This window comes from Gadus morhua, chromosome 18 (genome assembly GCF_902167405.1).
Source record: "Gadus morhua chromosome 18, gadMor3.0, whole genome shotgun sequence".
Taxonomy (NCBI): Eukaryota; Metazoa; Chordata; class Actinopteri; order Gadiformes; family Gadidae; genus Gadus; species Gadus morhua.
In genome coordinates this window covers 17448500-17467004 of record NC_044065.1, presented here as the reverse complement: position 1 = coordinate 17467004, position 18505 = coordinate 17448500, and the positions used below count along the sequence as shown (strand labels likewise).

At 44.5% G+C, this 18505-nt stretch overlaps 2 protein-coding genes across 4 annotated transcripts in view; one reads left to right on the top strand and one right to left on the bottom strand.

The window, feature by feature from the left end:
* nrap (nebulin-related anchoring protein) overlaps window positions 1-12982 on the top strand; it is a 28938-nt gene extending 15956 nt beyond the window's left edge. For both annotated transcript variants that reach the window (XM_030339919.1, XM_030339918.1), the window contains 21 exons: window positions 215-322; window positions 1051-1208; window positions 1438-1591; window positions 2097-2201; window positions 2901-2999; window positions 3242-3346; window positions 3587-3694; window positions 4193-4306; window positions 4756-4953; window positions 5431-5535; window positions 5701-5799; window positions 5981-6085; window positions 6548-6655; window positions 7107-7418; window positions 8138-8242; window positions 8850-8948; window positions 9361-9465; window positions 9639-9746; window positions 10216-10527; window positions 11166-11321; window positions 11748-12982. In XM_030339919.1, coding sequence (XP_030195779.1) covers window positions 215-322; window positions 1051-1208; window positions 1438-1591; window positions 2097-2201; window positions 2901-2999; window positions 3242-3346; window positions 3587-3694; window positions 4193-4306; window positions 4756-4953; window positions 5431-5535; window positions 5701-5799; window positions 5981-6085; window positions 6548-6655; window positions 7107-7418; window positions 8138-8242; window positions 8850-8948; window positions 9361-9465; window positions 9639-9746; window positions 10216-10527; window positions 11166-11321; window positions 11748-12110 — 3126 coding nt within the window. In that variant the 3' untranslated portion in view covers window positions 12111-12982. The remainder of the gene's footprint in view (window positions 1-214; window positions 323-1050; window positions 1209-1437; window positions 1592-2096; window positions 2202-2900; window positions 3000-3241; window positions 3347-3586; window positions 3695-4192; window positions 4307-4755; window positions 4954-5430; window positions 5536-5700; window positions 5800-5980; window positions 6086-6547; window positions 6656-7106; window positions 7419-8137; window positions 8243-8849; window positions 8949-9360; window positions 9466-9638; window positions 9747-10215; window positions 10528-11165; window positions 11322-11747) is intronic.
* A 4338-nt stretch (window positions 12983-17320) lies between these two features.
* dnmbp (dynamin binding protein) overlaps window positions 17321-18505 on the bottom strand; it is a 41877-nt gene continuing 40692 nt past the window's right edge. For both annotated transcript variants that reach the window (XM_030339920.1, XM_030339921.1), the window contains one exon: window positions 17321-18165. In XM_030339920.1, coding sequence (XP_030195780.1) covers window positions 17980-18165 — 186 coding nt within the window. In that variant the 3' untranslated portion in view covers window positions 17321-17979. The remainder of the gene's footprint in view (window positions 18166-18505) is intronic.

Sequence of the window (18505 nt, the reverse complement as noted above, 5' to 3'; positions counted from 1 at the left end):
TAATTTTGATATAAATAACGCTTTCATAAATTCATCTATGTCAAATCAATGTATCTATTTTAAATATTCACTGATTATTTTATGTTATAGAGCCCAACTATATTTCTTACAAACGTATCCTCTGGTATGTCTGAGCACCCTGTCATTCGGTCGTTTTTGTTAATATCCTGTCAAACTCAATACTAGAATTCTTTCCTTCTTTGCATATTTGTAGAAAGTGTATAAAAGCCGCTGGGAGGAGCAGAGGGAGAAGGGATTTGAACTGCGTCTGGACGCCCTCTCCTTCCTCACCGCCAAGGCCAAGAGAGACCTGGCCAGCGACGTAAGGACCTCTGGAGCAGCACAGCAGCACAGCACTCAACCTCCTTTACACATATTAAGATATCTGAAGATATTCAGATGGTTTTTGGGGTTTTAATCGTGTTAATATGTATTTTATGATCGTCAACAAAGTGATCTATGCCATTTTGTCACTGTTTCTAACATAAGACTGTAATTGGTGCAAACAGAAGTTAAATCTTATGTTTTGCCAGCCTCCTTTAAAATAATTACGAAGTTGGTGTGGGTTGTAACTATGGGGATAACCCCCCCCCCCCCCCCCCCCCCCCTCCTTCCTATTACTATTAGCCCAAAACACGATTGAGTCTCAAAGTGTTTAAATTCAAGCTGAAACAGGGGAAATTTGTAATATAAAAGAGCGCTGCTTCAAATCGCAGTATCACCTCGGCTTCTGCAGAAAACCCCGGGAGCATTGAGGTCATTTGTCTGGGATTTGCATTCTCCATTGGTCCTGCTCTGTCAACAGTGGTCCTACTTTTTCATGGAAAAGGAGTTGATGTTGCAGTACTAAGTTTTTTAACAACACGCGTCTGAAGCAGTACTCCTAAGTTAGAAACGAGCCGAGTGTGACCGTTTCAGAAATTGCTTTCTTTACAATTTCTGGGCTTCCTATGGAATTTAAAGTGTTGGTCTTCTTGATCGAGAGTAGGTACTGTGATTGGGTTTTTGGTCTTCTCATGTAATATATAAGTACAATCTCTTCCTGTGCAGGTGAAATACAAGGAGAAGTATGAAAAGAATAAGGGCAAGGTGATCGGCATCAAGTCGTCGTCTGATGACTCCCAGATGGCCCACTCGGCCCAGGCCACCAAGCTACAGAGTGATATCCATTACAAGAAGGACTTTGTGGACTCCAAGACCAACTACAGGTAGCATGTTGCTTTCAAAATAAGAGTGCAAAATAAAAGCTTAATTCCAAAGCAAATTACTGTGCATTTTATGAGGTATTTCATTAGTAGCAGATGGGGTCAAATTCAGCAAACATCCAGCAAAATCCAAGTAAAAAAACATAGAGGATCCTCTGGGATGTTCCTTCATCAATCTGATTCTGTGCTGCGTACCGTTTAACTATTTATTTATAGATAATTATTCCCACAGTGTTTCTTTGGACATGATGAATATCAGTCAGGCCAAGAAGGCCCAGGGCCTTGCGACCGACCTCAACTACAGGACTGTCCTCCATGAGTACACAACTCTCCCGACGGACATGAATGTCGCATGGGCTAAAAAGGCTTATGATCAACATAGTGAGGTATGTTATGTTGTTTGAGTTTCACCAAACAAAAGAGATGAAGTCCCACAAAGTATATATTGATAAAATCACTAGAATACAAAATACACTAGACTATTCTCCCGATGGACCTGAACATTGCATGGTCAAAAAGGCTTACAATCAACAGAGTTGTGCAAGATACACTGCTTATGCTGCACAACAGTACCTAGTTTGATGGCATGAGCTTAGAAGGCTTAAAGAAAACAGAATGATAGTGTTTGTGTTGCACAGAAATTCAATATTGTACTGTATTCAAACAAAGGAGTAGATTACCCTGAAAATGCTTCACACTGTCAATTCATAATTGTTGTAAAACAATATAATAACAATAATGTTTTAATGAATCCTATTGTAGCCCTAAGCTTTCATAGCAATTGTATGGTTTGCTGCACCATACCAAGCTGTGCACTTTTGTGCTATTCAATGTTTTGCAATACATTTGTATGCTGTATGTATTCAATGCTTTTATGTGCTTGTGGTGCAGAAACAGTACCGGTCGGACCTGAACTGGATGAAAGGGGTGGGCTGGGAGACGGCTGGCTCCCTGGATGTCCAGCAGGCCAAGAAGGCTTGCGACATGGCCAGCGAGGTAACTTCTCATCCTGATTACCCAGCTATCTGTACCAGGTTTACCTGGTTTTGCAACATAGTTTCACAGATTAAGATAAAGAAAACATGACTCACACAGGAGTCATATATATAAATGCACACAACGACAGGTGCTATAGTGGGGATCTAGTAGGATCTGAACCTTCAGATAAATGTCATCTGAGATTTAAATGGTCATATTAGTCCATAAGCATTATTGTGTACCCCCTTTGACGAGATGCCACTGGTATAAAGGCTTTCTAGGTGAAGAGCTTCAGTCATATGGTATTTCAAGAGCTAGCATTTCACCCCTGGTCTCGGGAAGCTAGTTTAGCAACACAGCGCTTCGTGTCAGTGGCTGTAACAAGATACCCAAGGGGCAAGACGGCTTTTTTTAGCAATCAGACAAGCTATTAGTCCTTAGAGGCTTTCCTGTTAAAGTTTTACTTGGTAGTGATTATCACTGGTTATGTAATAGGTTCAATTATTTGTGCACTGTTACTTCTTTCATTTTTGTCCAAACTAGAATCTGCCTGCCTTATTTAAACAGGCCAAATTAAATTAGATCCATGGGTTGATTCAGCCTACAGTAGATGGTTCTCTTGAACATTTTGAGAAAAAAATGATTTATGCTGAACACCCCTTCCGCACATCCCAATCAATATAAATGTTAATAACAATATCATGTGATTTTCTTCAGAACAAGTACCGGCAGGATGTGAGTTCCCTGAAGTACACCAGTGTGAAGGACACGCCAGAGATGGTTCAGGCCAAAGCCAGCAACATACTGTCTGTGGACGTGAGTTCAACCAACTTTCTATTCTCTGGGTTCTCTCATTTGCGGCACACAGTCCTAAAGAATATGCTCAAAAGCCTAGAATACCTTTAGTCATAAACCAATCTCATATGTCTGCCGCCCTCTTGTGGTCAAGTAATGTGGTGATATTATCCTGCTTTTAAAAGTCAGAAAGATAGTAAATTGTGGTTTAGGAAGCTAGTGGTTTTGGTTGGTCATGTGTTGGTATGTTTGGCTCCTAACAGAGGCTGTACCGGCAGAAGGCTGAGAGCCTGAAGCACAACTACACACTTAGCGGAGAACTTCCAGAGCACATCCAGGCCAAGATCAACGCACAGAACATCAGCGAGGTGAGACCCACATTCACACCTTTACCGATATGACTTGCTTTCAACCTCTCCATACATCAGTGAAGTTTGACAGGTAGATGGTGTGGTGGATGGACGAGTAGTATGGTTGGAAAATGTATGGATAGACATCCATCAATTCTTCAACCTTACTACCCATCCATCCGTCTACGTGTCTATCAATTCATCCATCCAACAACAGCCATGATAGAGCTATCCCTTTGTGTGTTCATTCAAATGCAGAGCAAATACAAGGAGTCGTGGAACAAGGTGCGCGACGGTGGCTACAAGTTGCGCCTGGACGCCATTTCCTTCCAGTCCGCCAAGGCATCCGGAGACATCCTCAGTGACGTGAGTCTCTCCGTACAAACCGCCACCCTGTGGTCCCTGTTCCTACGAAGCGAATATGAAGTTCCTTTAACCAAGGCCTACGGTACTCTAACCAGTTCTGAGTTCTCAGTGGTTTTTCAATGGCTCTCCCAACAAGCCTTATCAACACATTAGAAACATATTTTAGAAATCTTTTATCAATCAACTTTGGGCATTTCTATCATTTTTATGAAACCTATAGTGTAGCCCTCATCACCTTTATTGTAGTTTTACTACTAAGTCATTTAATACAGGTCGTGTCTATCCAAAGTGACTCAGAATCCAGAAACATGCTCAGCGTGTAGGTGCTAGGGCATCTACCTGTGGAAGGGTGTGTACAGGCAGGCTGCAGAACCCAGTGGTGTCTCAACACCCTAGCCACTACAACACTTTCCTGCCCCATTGTGCATCGCACACCGGTCCACAAAAAAACAAGCACCAGCCGGAATCCTCTTGACGGTCCACGGTTTCTCTCTGCAGCAAAAGTACAAGGAGCAGTTTGAGAAGACCAAGGGGAAGATGATCGGTCTGAAGGGCCTCGAGGATGATCTGAACCTCTCTCACTCAGTCCAGTCCGGCAAGCTGCAGAGCGATGTAAGTCAACTGTCATTTTAATGATGATAATAATCATACATTGGATTTATGTAAGCGCTTTGCTAGGTACTCCAAACTGCTTGTTGATAATATGAAAAATGATTCACTATGGGCTCAACAAATTTTGACTTGTGTAGCTTGCCAAACTTTGTGATTTGGAATATTTTTTAATATTTACAATTTTCTTTCCACGTTTTATTTTAATGATGGCATTTTAACGTAAAATTGAAAAGCATGTGATTAATACCCGATGCTAATGATATACAGCTTTGAATGTTTGCATTAGTAACATTGTATTTGTTGTCAAAGAAATAGATTAAAATACCCAATATGTTCCAAAAATGAACATTTGGGTACTCAATATCAAATGTTAAGCACCCTTGTACCCTCACTGCTGATGATGCCCCTTTATTCCCCTCCAACCTCCCTCCGCTGCATCACTGGTGCAGATCAAGTACAAGCAGAAGTCCACCAAGGGGCTGTCCCAGTACCACCTCTCCATGGACATGCTGGAGGTGGCCCACGCCAAGAAGGCCCAGGCGCTGGCCAGCGACCAGGACTACCGGCTGACCCTGCACAACTACACCTCCCTGGCCGACGACGTCCAGACCCAGGCCGCCAGGAAGGCCTACGCCCTGCACAGCGATGTAACCAAGGGAGACGGTCCGCAGGGCCATTTAACCAGAGGGATGGATGGGTGGATGGTTGGCTGGATGGATGGATGATTGGATGGATGGATGAGTGGATGGATGGATGGACAGGCAGACGAGTGGATAGACCCATGGGTAGATGATAGACTGATGAATCAGATGGATGGAGATAGATTGATGTACACATAGAGAGAATAAGGCTAAAACCAAAAGATGTATAGATGGCTGGATAGGGGGGGGGGTCGAGAGATGGAGGGATGGTGGAGACAAACAGATGGGTGAATGACAGATGGACGGACAGACAGATGGAATATAGAAACATTGATCAATTTATAGATGCAAAATATAGAAAGAAGATGGACAAATTTAAAGATACATAATGCAGACTGTAGACCTAAGCTGGCTTAATGGATGAGACAGATGTACGGAGGGTTGAGACAGCTGGAGAGATGATGGTGTGTGTTTTCGATACAGAAAGTGTACCGGGCGGACCTCAATTACCTGCGGGGGGCGGCGTGGATCGCCACCGGGGCGCTGGGGATCGAAGGCTCCAAGAAGGCCTCTGAACTCATCAGTGATGTAGGACACTGACCCCTCTACACTGCCTTCTGCTTCACCTCCATCCAGCCTCACTGTAGCAGAACGTCATCAAATATTAGCATTTTTGAGGCTTTAAGAAGTTGATATATGTAGCCGATGATTTAGCGAATGCTTCAACTCATCTCTTGTTTTTACCGCTTACAGAGAAAGTACAGACAGCAGCCGTACCACTTCAAACACACGTCAGTGGCGGACTCCCCCGACATCCTCCACGCCAAACTCAGTGGACAGGTGGCTAACGAGGTAAGCTAGTCACAAAGAGTGTCTCCATTAGAAAATAGTTAATCCTTGGAAAATGGAAGTTGGGAACAAAAACAACACTCATTCATTCTAGCAATTTGAAACATGAACACAATTTCTATTTGCTTTCTCAATTTTTTTTAATTGAAAATGGTTAATTTTCCTTTGATTTCCTGTCGTAAAGCGGTTGTACAAAGTGCAAGGAGCAAACAACCGCCACAACTACACCCTCACGGCCGAAAGACCTGAAATCACCCAGGCTAAGATCAACGCGGCGAACTTTAGCGACGTATGTACAACACCCCACGTCATATACAACAAAACATCACTCCTCAATACCACATGAGTACCTGTATATGTCATTATAGATCACAATGTAATGTCTATTGATTAATAATAACTCATTTTTTTGGACTCTTCGGCCATCAAAATATTTGATTTAATTTTAGAGCATGATCATGGGAAGATACAGGTAGCCAGGATACCAAGTTAGCATGCTAACGTTTGCATATATTTGCCTCAGTATCAGTCTTCTATCTTAACACCTTTCAATTGGAGAGAAGACGGAAGGTATCTCTAGGTCCAAGGAGAATGTATACAGTTCCTTTTCAATTGAGTAGTTATTATAAAAACAGGGTTCGTATCATTTGTATATAATTATATATTATAGTTACAATGGATATTTACACAATGTCTTCAAACATCTACTAAGGCTACTAGTATAACCGTCTGTAACCGCGTGGTTTTGCAGATCAAGTACAAGGAGTCGTGGCACACGCTGAGGGCCCAGGGCTACAGGCTGACCATGCAGGACATCCCCTTCCAGGCCGCCAAGACCTCCACGGGCATCGCCAGCGACGTAAGACCCCCGCCCTGCCTTCACAGCTCACACACTCAAAGATGATCACACACATGATGCATGCTGGGACGGGATGACGTCAGGGCGCTCGCACATGATGCACTACACGTTGGGTGAGGAAAGACAATGTTGGAGGTCAAGAATGATTGAAGTGTAAGAAAGAGGGAAATTAGTCCTTCCATCATTGGCAGTCACAGATAGAAGTATAAAAACAAGATGGCGCTAATATTGGGACTGAACAAAACAGATCTAAATGCAAGTCGCAACACATTATTCTTTATTACATTTATTGCATGGTATCTGCTGATGTGTTCAGAGCCACTTGTTTAACAGTTAAACTGAATTGCATAGGGCTGAATCTCGTGTTCTGGGACATTGAATCATGGCTCCACCTGCCACTAGTCGCACTGTGAGCGAGCCCTATTAACCCATCGCTCCCCTCCCAACACAGATCCAGTACAAACACAACCACGTGCTCGACAAAGGCAAGCACATCGGCGCCAAGAGCGTGACGGACGACCCCTACCTGGTCCACTGCCTGCAGGCCGGCCGGCTGGCCAGCAACCAGGAGTACGGCAAGGAGGCGCGCACGGACAGCGGCAAGTTCCACCTGAACCAGGACATGATGGGCCTGGTGACGGCCAGGAACGCACAGGCCCTGGCCAGCGACCAGGACTACAAGACCCGGCTGCACGACTACACCGTGCTGCCCGACGACATGAAGGTCCAGTGGGCCAAGAAGGCCTACGACCTGCAGAGCCAGGTAGGGAGGGAGGGAGGGAGGGAGGGGGGGGAGTAGGGAGGTAACAGAGCCAGGTGATAGAGGGCAGGGGAGGGAGGAAACAGAGATAGTGGAGAGAGGGGGGGAGGGAGGAAACAGAGATAGTGGAGAGAGGGGGGGAGGGAGGGAGGAAACAGAGATAGTGGAGAGAGGGGGGGAGGGAGGAAACAGAGATAGTGGAGAGAGGGGGGGAGGGAGGAAACAGAGATAGTGGAGAGGGGGGAGGGAGGGGGGAAGCAGAGAAAGAATAGGGGGGGGGAGAGCAAGCAAAGATGGGGAGAGGGATGTAGAGGAGAAGGGGTGAGGGGAAAGGAAAGGAAAGCAGCAAAAGGGAAGAGAAAGGAGAGATGACAGGGAAGAAGGAGAGGAGAAAGGGATGGAGAGGACAGGAGGGTAGGGAAGGTTTAAGATGAGGAAGAGAAAACAAAAACTTGCACGTTTACTAAGTTATATGCACACATGCACAATTTATTATTAGTTTCCTAGATTTTGTATATATTTCATATTTTATATTTAATATCAATGCACAGTGGTATTGTTTACCTTGTTTATTCTGCAGAACTGACATTCAGTTCCTAGTATGTGCAAATTCACCCTGAAATGTGATGAGGTCGACAATGAGAGGGCAGCGAGGGGAGGTCTCCTGGTGCCAGGCCCCGCCGACGCACTGTGATGAGCCCAGTGCTCTGTTTCCTCCCCAGAACCAGTACAAGTCAGACCTGAGCTTCATGAAGGGCGTGGCCTGGGACGGCGTGGGCGCCCCTCAGATGGAGTCGGCCAAGAAGGCGGGAGACCTGCTCAGTGAGGTGAGAATGGGGGAGTCAGGGGCAGGATGGGGGCATCTGATATGCATACACGGGGGTCGCAGGAGGATTCAGATTTTTAAGCTATAGATATCAACTGATTCATTTTGAATTATCATATTGTAAGTAGTTTATTCCAAAGGTTAGAAAGGTACTGTAAATATATAAATATAAATATATAGATAAATATAAATATATAGATAAATATATATATATATATATATATATATATATATATATATATATATATATATATATATATATATATATATATATATATACGGACAGGCCGCAACAGCTCACAGAAAACTACTACGAATGAGTTAGTGAAGTGCAATGTGTTTATTGGATATTGAAATTAGAGTCTTGATATTCTGATGTTGAAGCAATGTATGGAACGAGATGCGGGTGGAGTTGCAAAACTTTTCCAAACTAAACATGGGTTCACACGCCAAACGAGGAACAATTTGGTTAGCAGATTAACGTTTAACAAAATAGTGACACATTCAGGGTGTGCTGTGTGCTGCAGTTTGGGTGTGCGATGTCCTGCTTGTAGGTTGTGGGTTTGATTTCAGAACCTCTTCTTCTTTGTGATTTTGGTTCCCTGCAGAAAAAGTATCGTCAGCCTTCTGACCGCCTGAAGTTCACCTCAGTGACGGACTCTCCAGACATGGTCCACGCTAAGAACAGCTATCAGCAGTGCAGCGAGGTAAATCACCCCCACTAGTCTTACCTGGGGGGGGAGGACTCCAGGTTCACAAAGTCAAAGTACAATGCTGTGCTTTGCTCCACCATTGATAAGTTTGCAGTTAAATGGCAGTTAAAATCCTAAAATCCTCCCAATTAGTGACCTTTGAGTGGTTTTTCCCAAACCTAAATCTAAGTAGGCTATTAAAGAATGAAATTGTAAAAATTACAAATTAACTATATTTATCAATTTGTATGTTATACTTAGTAAAATGATATTGGTTTCTCGGCAAATTCAATTCTCATTTTCTCATTATATCTCAGTACAGTTCATGATGATGAAATTATTGAATAATTTAGCTTTGCCAGCAAGCGAATGTTGCTAGCTTGTTAGGACAATGCTAATGCTAGCCCTCTCTCCACGCTCTTTCCAGAGGCTGTATAAGTCCGGCAAGAACGACGACATGCATAAGTACACCCTGCACGGCGACGACCCCGACTTCCTCAGAGCCAAACTCAACGCTCAGCAAATCAGCAACGTAAGATTAGGGAATAATAACAATTTTTTACTTCAGAAATAATGGCGTCAGATATTTAAACTGACAAAAAAAGGGTCCCAATTTGTCATTTCTGAAATCTGGTCACATTACGTCAAACTTTTCTCAGTGTTCCCGCTTTGGTCCTGACCCGTTTGGTCTCTCTCTCCGTGTAGAAAGCGTACAAGGCGTCCGCAGACCAGGGGATGTCCGTGGGCTACGACCTGAGGTTGGACGCCATCCCCTTCCAGACCGCTAAAGCCTCCACAGCGATCGCCAGTGATGTAAGTCCGGACACCTTAGGGACTTTAGAGAAAAACACTTTTTAACCAAATATGTTGTCCTCAAAAAGATGTGACTAAACCCAGGCATTGAATAGTCTAAAGGGACAGGAGAAACTAGGAGGTCCCCATAAGGGTTACGGTGTGTACTTTCTTAACACTTTCATCCAAAGAGACTTTTGAAGTGAGGATGAGAATAACACAATCAGTAACAATTGGAGTAGCTAAAGAACAAACGTCGTAATGCTAGATAAAGTAAAGAGATGAAAATTATAACTGGAGAGACCGTAGTAGCCCGTAGCCAAAGGATAGTCGAATTTTTGGCATAAGAAAATAAATCACTGCAAGTCACAAAGAACTAATTTCACACACAAATTAAAGTCTGTGTGAAGGGAAAAATAACGCTTGCAATAAAACAAACCGATAAAGACCCTCACCGTATCCCCCCGTCCCCCCCCCTGTCCCCCCACAGCTCAGCTACAAAGAGTCCCACCTGCGGGAGAAGGGCCAGCAGGTGGGCCTGCTCAGCGTGGCCGACGACCCCAAGATGGTGCACTCGCTGGCGGCCAGCAAGCTGCAGAGCAACCTGGAGTACAAGCGGCAGTCCAAGGAGGAGCGCGGCCGCTTCAAGATGGGCGCCGACCAGCCCGAGTTCCAGCAGGCCAAGAAGAGCCAGGCGCAGGCCAGCGACCTGACCTACCGCCAGAGGCTGCACGACTACACCTGTGACCCCCAGCAGCTCCACCTGCAGCACGCCAAGCAGGCCTACAAGCTGCAGAGCGACGTGAGAACCGCCCTGTACCTGTACGGGGGGGGGGGGGGAGGGTCTGCCGGGGTTGGAGGGTCTGCTGGGTTGGAGGGTCTGCTGGGGTTTTCCTGCTCCTTTTCTTCGACTGGGGGTTCCAGCACTTAAACGTCTGTAAAGCTTGGGGGGGTCCGCAGCCAACCTAAAGTATGGTATTTCAGAACCTCATTATCAAAAGAAGCTTTACTTCGGTGACTTGAGTATCGTAGGAAACTATGAATGTTAGTTGATGCATTTCCACAGAGAAATACCCAGATAATATATAGGATAGTGTGGTTTCAACGGTGTTTGAGTACCAGATGTAAGGTCCTGGGTTCGATCCCACTGCATTAACCCTTACTACAAGGCAGGTTACGAAAGCGCGGTTTCTGGCCAGAGCGACACCTAGCTAACCCAATCGTTAGCCGTTATCATTTGCCTGTGCTCAGACACATCTCACAAAACCAGGAAACCACTCTCAGAGGCTGAACATCCTATTACACCCCGGTTCTGGGTTCCGTCTCCTGAGTGTCCACACTCCACATGTGCGCCCTATAAGGCCCTCTTGACCTAGGGCTCAATTCAAGACCGGACGGCCCTTGACTCCCCCTGTCCCCCCGGCTCCTCTGACCACCCAGGTGAACTACAAGGCGGACCTGAACTGGAGCAGGGGCGTGGGCTGGACCCCCCCAGGCTGCCACAAGGCGGAGCTGGCCCGGCGGGCAGCGGAGCTGGGGCTGGCGGAGGGCGTGACCACCGACGAGGCCATCGCCCAGTACCAGCAGCTCATGATGGTGAGCGGGGAACTCACCGGCTTCTCAAGGAACTCACCGGCTTCTCCGGGGTTTGGAGAATCGAATGCTAATGCTAATGCTAACACATTCTGGATACCCGGCCCTAGCATGCCAAGCAGTAATGTGGAGCTTTTTGTGTATTCTCGAAAGCATTTAGATATAAGAGATTTGACGGTTTGCAGTACCACTCAAAAAAATTCTTAAAACTCAAAAAAAACGATTAACAATTATATTTTTATATTTGATAGGACGTGTGTATCAAAATTTGGTTGTGGTTTTCTATTGCAACTTTAAACGTCTTTAAACAAATTTCAACATTCATGAAAGTTTTATATATTTGCCATATAATGATCTTTGGTATTTAATGGGTGCGTACAAAAAATAGATGTGGTTAAGAGTGAAGAACCGTTCCTCCACCTCCACCAGATCCACCACCAGAGGCGCATGATGGAGCAGGAGGAGCAGCAGCAGCAGCAGCAGCAGAGCTCAGAGCTCGTGGAGACCAGCGAGGAGATCCACGACGGCGTCAACATGGACGCCATGGAGATCCTCCACGTCAAGAAGAACAAGGCCCTCCAGAAGAAGAGCAGCAGCAGCACCACCACCACCTCCTCCTCCACCTCCTTCAGGTCCATGCAGAAGAAGAGCACCTCGTCCTCCTCAAAGCAGTCCGCCATCATCACCTCCTCCTCCTCTTCCTCCTCCTCCGCCGCCGCCACCGCTGCGTTCGAGAACATGCTTCAAGAAGCTACCATGTCCGGGAAACCGCCCGCCATCGAAGAAGCATAAACGCGCGTCTGGGGACGTTCGTGGTGAGGGACACTTTCAAGATGGCGTGGTTCATGTTTACCTGGCTGTCGGTTCACTTTGCAGTTGGTGTTGAAGTATCAAGTATTGATTTGGAATGTTTGTTGCGTCTGTCGTGATGCCACACAGTGATGCTAATGTGTAGCAAGAGGGATCTGAATGGGTGTTATGTTTTTATATAGAGACCAGTTATTTATATAGAGTGTATCCAAGTCACAAACCCGGTGGAGAAGGCCAGTGAAGTGAAGTGAAGGGAGTGACACATGGGAAATGCGGTTAAAGTGTTCGGGAAGTTTAAGGAAAAGTTTAATGAGGAGAAAAGCGTAAACACAGCTGTGGGTCAACACGTTACCATCGGTAACAAAGTCAGGTTTATAGCAACCTGCTTGACTTTTGAAGGAGGTTGAACAGCACTAGAAATATTGATTGACGATGTAGTGGGAGGATTATGGTTTTAAGTAAGTTTGGTTTGAAACGGTCTCACTAGGCAGGTTCCTGAGAAAGTGGAGTTTATAGGATCAGTAATAAGTCAAAAGGCCATAATTCTCAACACAAGGATTTATAATTCATGCAGTGCCTTCTTGATCAGAAGCCATTCCAATCAATTGGACGTGGCATCGACCATCACTTCAGGAAGGATCCCCTCTATAGCGATTCCCTCGACTGGTTTGAGCCCTGCAGAAGAGTGTTTTGGGAGCTGTGGCACCAAGGGTGAAAGTTACATTTACGGTCTGGCAGGTTCAGCTATGCAAGCATGAAATGGCGCCTATTTAAACTCAAGCTGGACTGGGAGTAAAGTACCTAAAATAATGAAATGATGATCAACAATAATAAACCCGGTTTGTTAAAAGCAACCAAACTGAATCTTCCATTTCTTAACCATTAAAGTCAAAGGTGTTTCGAGGTGTTTAAAACATCCATGCTGCACAGAAACAAGATGGCTAAATCCATCGATCTGTATATAGCAAGATCCAAAATAGATTTGACCTTGACATTTGGTAGATATATACAAAATGTGTGTTTTCATTATCTTTGATTATATTTGGCCTTCTACGTCATTTATTTCATCACTGTTCAACTATTAACATACAATTGTTGCATATTAATAATGGACGTTTGGGTGAAATAGGTGTGTACGCGGTAAACACAAGCCTGATGTTGCAACATTGGAAATTCCCGCAAAGTTATCAGACAACCAGGCCCGGAGTGGCTAGTCGGGTGGACCGGGAAACCCCCGGGCTGAGGAAGGGTCCCTCTCCGGCCCTGCAGACGACTACATAAATACGTTCATGATACTGGGGTAGACACTTCCGTCCCATTATCCAAACAAGCAAGAGGATCAGTCCAGAGAGAGAAGAAAGATGAAGACTTTAGCGGTTGTTCTGGTGCTTGCGTTGGCCTTCAGCTTTGGTGAGTCGAGGCCTACAGTCCCAAACGGCTCCATTTAAATGGCCCACTTAAAGAATACCAACCACTCATATCTAATATACTTGATCTGTAGGAGAAGCTCTGAGGTGCAAAAACGATGCAAAGGTATAAGCTGTCGTAACACAGTAGAGACGTGCAGGCAGTGTTACCCCCAGCACTGTATGGTTGAGGCGGCCGCCTTAATAACACTAGGGCCCCGCCTTGACTACCAAAGTATTTAAAAAAGATATATATACATATAGGCCTACATTCTTTTTTTTCTTTTTTTCTTCTTCTTCTTCTTATTATTATGCATCAACAAAGTACAAATCTCGTATCACAAGAAAACATACCTCCATCAGGTACAAAAAATATATAGATAAACTATGCATTGGTAATACTGTTTACAACAGTAGTCGCGCCATAAAGCTTCTTGAATGAAACCGAAAGTGGGCGCGGGGGATAGTTCACCTCTGCGTCTTCCGAATTGGAACGGACAAGGGGGGAATGGGGGATTCCCCCCCCCCCCCCCCCCCCCCTCGGAAGGAGGGAGTCTCGCCCGGGGTAAAATACCCCCAAAACACTACCTTGACTAAGACAGTTCCTGGGGGAAACACTGCGGGCAGAGGATCCTACAACATGAGCGCCAATGCGGTCTACCTTCGTCCCAGTAATATTTCTTCCTATCAGAGGTTAATTACTTCAGACGTTGCATGAAGGGGTTCGAATTCGACCTGTTGCAATCTCAGACCAATCTTATTATGATCACATGCTGTGAGACAGACCTCTGCAACTAAGGCCCAGAGCTGGGGTCGGAGGTCACCAAAGTTACGTCTCTACCAGGGTTATTCCCATTTTGAAATGGGCCATTTCCCTTTCTGTACCATCTGTAGGGAGAAGGTGGATTGACACGCATCACAATAAAGCTGAATGTAATTTATGAATTGACTGCCTCTAAGACTCTTCTTTCTTTGTTTGTTGTATAACACCTTGTGTAATTCCTTGTTTATCTGCAATGAATTTTAATGAGAAGAGAAATTGACATGTAAAGTGGGAGTAGGCCCGTTACGTTAAGGCAGGGGACAGGAACCCTCTAAGACCGTAGAGCCTCCCAATGTATGAACTTGAAATTGTTCTTAGAAGGGCTGACTTGCAAGTTCATGTAATTATAATTTAAACTTTTTAGGGAAGACTATCATTGATTGCAAATGAGACATGATTATTAATTTAGATGGAAAGAATGATGCTCTGCAATGATGCTGAATGTAGATGAAGGTATGATAAATAGATTTTGTCCAGGACATTTATATAAAAGAAATTATGCACAAAATGTTGTTTAAAATGTTTGTTTTTGTTTTGGTTACACAATATATTTCCATGGATTGCTGCTAAATATATAATCATTAAAATAGATATTAAACATTTTTATCATATCATATTGAAAATAATTATTCTAAAGGTTTGAAAGGGTTAGACAGACCACTACAGCTCACAGAAAACTACTAGTTAGTGTAGTGCAATGTGTTTATTAGACATTGATATTTCATAGTCTGGATATTCAGAAGTTGGATCAATGTATGGAACATGATGCCAGGTGGGGTCACAAAACTTTTCAGATCTAAACATAGGTTCACATGCCAAAAGAGGAACAATGTGGTTAGCAGATAAACTTTTAACAAGATAGTGAACATTTAGGTGTGCTGTGTGCTGCAGTTTGGGTCTGCAATGTCCTACTTGTAGGTTGTGGGTTAGATTTCATAATCTCTTCTTCTTTGTGGCTTTGGTTCCCTGCAGAAGAAGTGTGGTCGCCTGCTGACCGTCTGAAGTTCACCTCGGTGACGGACTCTCCAGACATGGTCCACGCTAAGAACAGCTATCAGCCGTGCAGTGAGGTAAAGAACCCTCACTACTGTAACCTGGGGACAAAGACTCAAGGTTCACAAAGTCAAAATACCATGCCGTGTTTTGCTCAACCATTGAATTAGTTCCAGCTGATGGCAGTTATCAATGAAATTGTAAAAATTACAAATGTACTATATTTATAAATGTGTATGTTATGCTTAGTACAATGATATTGGTTTATGAACAAATTCAATTCTCATTTTCTCATGATATCTCAGTACAGTTATTAATTAATTTAGCTTTGCCAGCAAGCAAATGTTGCTAGCTTGTTAGGACAATGCTAATGCTGTCCCGAACTCCACGCTCTTTCCAGAGGCAAAATAAAGGTCCACATTCATAATTTATGAAATCTGATCACATTTCGCCACACTGCTCAGTGTTCCCGCTGTGGTCCTGACCCGTTTGGTCTCTCTCTCCGTGTAGAAAGCATACAAGGCGTCCGCTGACCAGGAGATGTCCCTGGGCTATGACTTGAGGTTGGAAGCCATCCCCTTCCAGAGCGCTAAAGCCTCCAGAGAGATCGCCAGTGATGTAAGTCCGGACACCTTAGGGACTTTAGAGTGGAAACACACTTTTTAACAAAATATGTTGACCTCAAAAAGATGTTACTAAACACAGACATTGAAAAGTCTAAAGCGACAGGAGAAATCTCCAGTCAAACTAGGCAGTGTATTATAACAGTTACGGTTATAATGTCATTGAAACTTTCATCCAAAGAGACTTTTAATTGAGGAGGAGAACAACGAAGCAATTAAAATTGGAGTGGAAAAAAGACGTAAAACGTTCAATACTGGATAAAGTAAACAGATGAAGAATCGAACTGGAGAGACCGCGGTTACCAGTAGCCAAGGGATAGTGAAGGGATCTGAATCTGGAATTTCTTAACCACTAAAATCAAATATTTTTCTGCTGGTATAGTTCACCCAGCACAAGTCACAGACAACGGAGAAGACGTGAATACACACACACTTGATACATACGTATACAACATATCTACAAAACGTCAAAAAAAGTCATTGCCAGCGGCATATACAGTACCTACATCAGAAACCTGGTTTCCAGATAGAGACGGCCCACAGTGCTATGAGCGGCCGCACCTGGAACCCGATGATGGAGAGAATGATGATGAGGACGGTCCCCTCTGGACAGCTCTGCAGGACCATTGGGGAACCTCCTTGCTACCTGCAGTTGTGTGGCTTTAAAACTGATACCGCCCGCTTCCAAGACCACAATTATTTATTTATTTGAACTTTATTTATCAAGGAAGGTCCCATTGAGAAATAATATCCCGTCTTCAAGGGATTCGTGGCCAAGATAGCAGACTAGTAAATTTACTTTTGCAATAAAAAGCATAGTCCTCCATATGTCTGAAATACAAATTGTTAAAGACACAATTGACTCATGAACACACTTTTTTTTCAGTTAATATTTTTTATTCGAACAGTGATAGCTTGGCATGGGAGTGCAGAAATACAGTCTCAACAAGGAGCTTTATATAGAATGCAAATAAGTAAAGTGAACAAGGGATCAATGTGGCCTCCTGATTGGTCGACCTCCTCCCTTTAATCATATATATATATATATATATATATATATATATATATATATATATATATATATATATATATATATATATATATATATATATGCCACACACCTCATCATCTGTTTACTTTACAAAAGGTCAGCCCCCGTTCTCATGGAGATCAACGATATAGATTCAAAGAGTGCTTTTGTAAACCATGACTTCACAGTCAAAAATCAACCATTTTTTAAGATGCATTTCTTTAGATCTGTGGGAATTGTGGAAATGCTGACACAAGCCTCTAGCTTGTTGTACGTGCAAAGTAAAAGTGCACGCTCAAAACAGGTCAGGACCCACCACACACACACACACACACACACACACACACACACACACACACACACACACACACACACACACACACACACACACACACACACACACACACACACACACACACACACACACACACGTGCTTTTTTGTTCGATTCATTCTCCTGTTTCACACCATTTTGTTCTTCTCTCGCTCTTCTTGTATATACATGTAGTGGACATAGTGGTGAGGGACTTCCTGCGGACGAATCCCTACGGGTTTGTCACCTGGTACAAAACAGGTCGGATACGCAGAGATCCCAGCAACTAAAAAAGACTGCATCATAAAACAAGGTTGTTTTTATATAAATATAGGCATGTAGAACACTAGCTGTCCAACTGGCAGGTGAGAGCACTCGGTCCAAATCCTTAAAAAAATAAAGAGAAGTCTGGCTAGTGAACTATCAGCAACAACATCAGGTCCCAAAACGGTCCAATCGGAAGGCGTTCGGAAGTCATGTGATCAATTGTAGTGCTGCGGCACTTTCCACTCCCGCTCAAACTGTCTCGACAGCTTCGCGTCCAGGGCTCGCTCACGTGCACGCTCCCCCTCACGTGCACGCTCACGCACGCCCAGAGCCTCTGGCGGAACGTACGCGTCCCGTCGGGAATCTAACCGAGGCGTCACCGGCCCCGCCCCCTTCCTCAAGTGTACTCGGACTTGCGGATGTAGTTGGATGGGACGTAACCGCGGCGACCGCCCGCCTCCCCCAGCCACCATTCGCCGTTGCCGTTCATGTCGTGGAACTCGAGGATGCGGACGCGCTCGTGGGCCGCGATGGTCAGCTCGTTGGCACAGCGGGCGCTGAAGGAGTAGAGGGCGTAGTAGATCTGGTGGGACACACGCACACACACACACAGTTATTATTTGCTATAATACATGTAATGCGATAACATAACGTTATCATAATATTTATCATTAACATAATATATCAAACATAGGATAATCTTGTGGTACGGTTTTTGCGGCTCGAGCTAAAAGGGTCTTGGGTTCCTAACCCAATGTCCCCTGGGTTTGGGCATCGTTGAAGAAGGCTGATACTAAATCAACCCAAAGCACCGTCTCTGAATTGGTGGTCACTACCTCAAAACTCTGATCAAAACCCTCAGAACCCTGTGTTCTGTCCAGCTGTTCATCAGAAACCTGGTTCTGCAGCAGTGGGAACTTCAT